The sequence below is a fragment of the Triticum dicoccoides genome, chromosome 7B (assembly GCF_002162155.2).
Source record: "Triticum dicoccoides isolate Atlit2015 ecotype Zavitan chromosome 7B, WEW_v2.0, whole genome shotgun sequence".
NCBI classification, from domain to species: Eukaryota; Viridiplantae; Streptophyta; class Magnoliopsida; order Poales; family Poaceae; genus Triticum; species Triticum dicoccoides.
In genome coordinates this window covers 145,471,245-145,474,866 of record NC_041393.1, presented here as the reverse complement: position 1 = coordinate 145,474,866, position 3,622 = coordinate 145,471,245, and the positions used below count along the sequence as shown (strand labels likewise).

At 53.0% G+C, this 3,622-nt stretch overlaps 1 protein-coding gene across 1 annotated transcript; it reads left to right on the top strand.

The window, feature by feature from the left end:
- Positions 1-435: 435 nt before the first annotated feature.
- On the top strand, positions 436-2,802 carry LOC119340694 (exocyst complex component EXO70A1-like). Its single transcript, XM_037612614.1, has 2 exons — positions 436-1,253; positions 1,404-2,802. Exons 1-2 carry the CDS (start codon positions 556-558, stop codon positions 2,536-2,538), a joined length of 1,833 nt encoding a protein of 610 aa, XP_037468511.1. The 5' UTR covers positions 436-555; the 3' UTR covers positions 2,539-2,802.
- The last annotated feature ends 820 nt before the right edge of the window (positions 2,803-3,622 follow it).

Genomic DNA, 3,622 nt, shown 5'->3' with positions numbered 1-3,622 from the left:
CATGTGTTGCTGAAACACACGATTAGTCCGTAAATGCGTTTCATCAACACCAAAACACTTTTGAGATGAAAATGTTCTTTCAATCTCCCTAAACCAAAAAAATCTGATCCCGACGAACACATGGCAATTAATCGATGCAGCATGACAATTTTTCTGTTGATTTTTACGCAACATGACAATTTTACTGTACTACATGGCAAATCATAATACATAAGCATGGAATTTTATCTGCTTTCGCATGACAAACCTGGTCATTAGTTTTTTTTTAATTCTGAAGAAAAAAAGACACTACTTTGCATCCAAAAGTCAACGAAAAAGCGTGTGGAATTGGCTTCCCACATTCGTTTGGAATTTAAGACCTGTTCGTCACGAGCATGCTCAATCCCGCACTAGCACGAGAGCTCCACCTCAGCTCATTCCCCAATCGGCCAGTCATCCGCTCGCGATCGACTCCACAAGTCAAACCCCCCTAACTTTCCGATCAAGCTCTAGCAGTACTGCAGAGTGCAGACAGAGGAGTGCCGCTTCCGTTCGCCCGCTCCACCCTCCATCCATATGGGTGCCGCGGCAGGGAAGGCCGTCGAAGGATCGGCATCTGCTGGGACAGCGCGAGCGGAGGACCGCCTTGCCGTTGCTGAGCGCGTTGTATTCGACCTCGACTGCCGCCGCTCATCCTACGACGGCACTAACGTTGGCATATGGGACGCGCAGGCGACGTGCACCAACAGGAGCCTCCTCGCCGCGATCGACGAGATAGTCTTCCTCAAGGAGACGCACGCGTTCCCCACAGCATCCACTGCTGGCCGCCGCATGGACGGAGCCCTCCGCGCCGCCATGTCGCACCTCATGGAGGAGGTCGTCAAGCTCAGGGTCTGGGACGGTTCTCAGCTGGAAGGCAGAAGCGGCCTTCGCTTCGCGGTCGAGAAGCTCTCTGTTTCCATGGCATCCCGCGGCTCCTCATCGATCGCCTTCCTTATCGGTGACAGCACCAGCACGGCGAGGACCGGTGACAGCATCAGCACGGTGAGGAGCAGCACAGGAGACTTTAGCTACAGCACCGTCGATGAGCTGTACGCATCCGGCGGGAGTCAACGGGGTGAAGTGACCGGCTTTAAGTCCCTGGATGAGTTCGATCTGATCTGCCCGGGAAGCGTGTCCGTCCTCCATGAGATCTCAAAGCGGGTCATCCGTGCCGGCTACACGAAAGAGCTGCTCCGGACATTCGACAACGCTCCCTGCGACGTTTTAGACAGGTGCTACTGCTAGCTGCCTATACAAAACAGAATCGTTTTTAGTTAAATTCCAGAAATCCATATTTGATGTGAACTTGAGATTTTTTGCTTCCTTTATTTCATTCCTGGAGGAGTTGATCACCCTTGAAAATCATGACCATGGTGGAGCAGGTTCTTGTCGATTCTTCAGATGGGATGTTTTCTGAGGACTGACAAGGTGATCAGCTACGAGAACGCCGAGTGGTGGACAGCAGAGGACACGATCAGGCGGTGGATCTTGTCGACTAAACTGGTGGAGAAGGCCCTCGTCGCTATGCAAATGCAGCTCCAGGCGCAGGGGAAGGGCGCCTTCGACAGGTTCAAGAACTGCTACCTGATGGCCATCGCCAAGCGGAGCACTTCCATCCTGCTCATGTTTGCAAACGGGTTCACCAGCACGCACTCGCCGGATAAGCTCATATACGTTCTGCAAATGTACGAGGTGCTTGTTGACTCTGCCCCGGGCCTCATGCTCGTGTTTACCGGGCAACACAAGGAGTTCATGTCCTGCCAGGTCGAGGGGGTTCTCGCCAGGCTGGCGCGCGCACTGAGGGTCATGACCGGCGGGCTCGTCACCAAGATCCGACCCAGCGTTAGCTCGGTGGCGCTGAGCTCGACCGGCGTCCATCCGCTGACGCGGAACACCATGGCCATCATCGAGTCGCTGGCACCGCACCATGGCGCGCTGGATGTGATCCTCGCGAGCACGAGCAGTGGACGACGGAAGGGCGATGCAGAGGGGGTAAGCTCGTTCGGTGATCTCGTCTCCGAGCTCATCGCGTCTCTGGAAGCCAACATCAGGGAGATATCCGCTCTCCACGGCGCGGAGGGTGGAGGCATGTGGCACCTCTTCCACGCCAACAACACCGACTTCGTGCTGAAACACGCCGACGTGCTCGAGGGAGACGATTGGACTGAATGGCGCCAGAGCCGAGTGGAGCAGCACGTGACGGGCTACGTCGAGGCTTCCTGGGCGCCAGTCGTGGCTTGCCTCGAGGCCGCGGGCGCCAGCTTGAAGATCCTGGCCAAGTTCAACTCCGCGCTTGAGAAAGTGTACAGCGGGCACCTATGCTGCGAGGTCACTGATCCGGCGCTCCGTGCGGAGCTGCGGAAGGCCGTGTCTGATCGGGTCGTTGGTGCCTACGACGCGTATCTCTTCAAGCACCCCAAGCTTCGCAACTCTGCCAGGTACACGGCCGAGAGCCTGGCCGAGTTGCTCTCGGACCTGTTCGAAGGAGAAGCTGGAGAGGGCACAAGCAACCGCTGAATGAACTTACAAATTAATCTACAACTGATCAAGGAACCGCACTTGTATGGGCACTGCATGTCGAAAGAATAGTGCAAAAGAATCAAATCAAACTGCATTATGTATTTTGCAGTTTGTAGTTAGTCGAAAATCAAATGGTACTAGAGATCCAAAGTTCAGTTCTTCCTCAAAGAAGACGGTAACACAGAATATTTTCACATGGCCATCAATTGGCGAGGCAAAAAAAAAAATGTATTTACAGTCTCTAGCGAGACGAGGGACAGATGGAAGGACAGACGAGCTGAAAGGGTATATCACCCGAGGGTCCTACTATGTTACATTTAGATGCAGTGACGGAGCATGTTCTGGCCTACATCGTGGCCCCTCCGGTTGACAACTATGATCAGTTCTTTTTTTCTGTTCCCAACTTTCGTACAACCAAACATGTTTGTTTGTCCTGGGTTGTTTGTTTGTCGCTGCCAAACCCAGCCCTCGTCAGCCGCTGAAAGTATCGGACACACATTTGTTTCTGACATGTGCACGTACAGCCGAAAGCTTGTCTCAAGACCACAAAAAAAAAAGGCTGAAGGCACACCGAACATGGTCACTCATACATGTGTGCAACATTACGTGTTGCCTGGCAGTGAGCCATGCCTAGAACGTCTTTTTTTTGCTCACAGTCACATGTCATTGATGAGATGCCATGCGGCAAGGCACCGGGGTCGGATGACTTCACTGGCATCTTCTTCAAGTACTGTTGGCTCATCATCAAAGTGGACTTGATGAATGTCATACATTGTTTCGACACCCTTCACACAGCCAACCTCAAGTGGCTTAACTCGGCGAACGTGGTGCTTCTCCCCAAGAAGGAGGGAGCAGAAGGAATCTCTGACTATAGACCTATAAGCCTCATCCACACCATTTCTAAGATCATCGCTAAGGTGCTTCCCAACCGCCTTGGCCGTCACATGCACTCGCTCATCTCCAATGCGCAAAGTGCTTTCATCAAAAGGAGAAGCATCCACTACCCATGCATGTACATGAGGAGTCTTGCTCGCAAGCTGCACAAAAGTAAAATGCCTTCACTCCTCTTCAAGCTTGACAT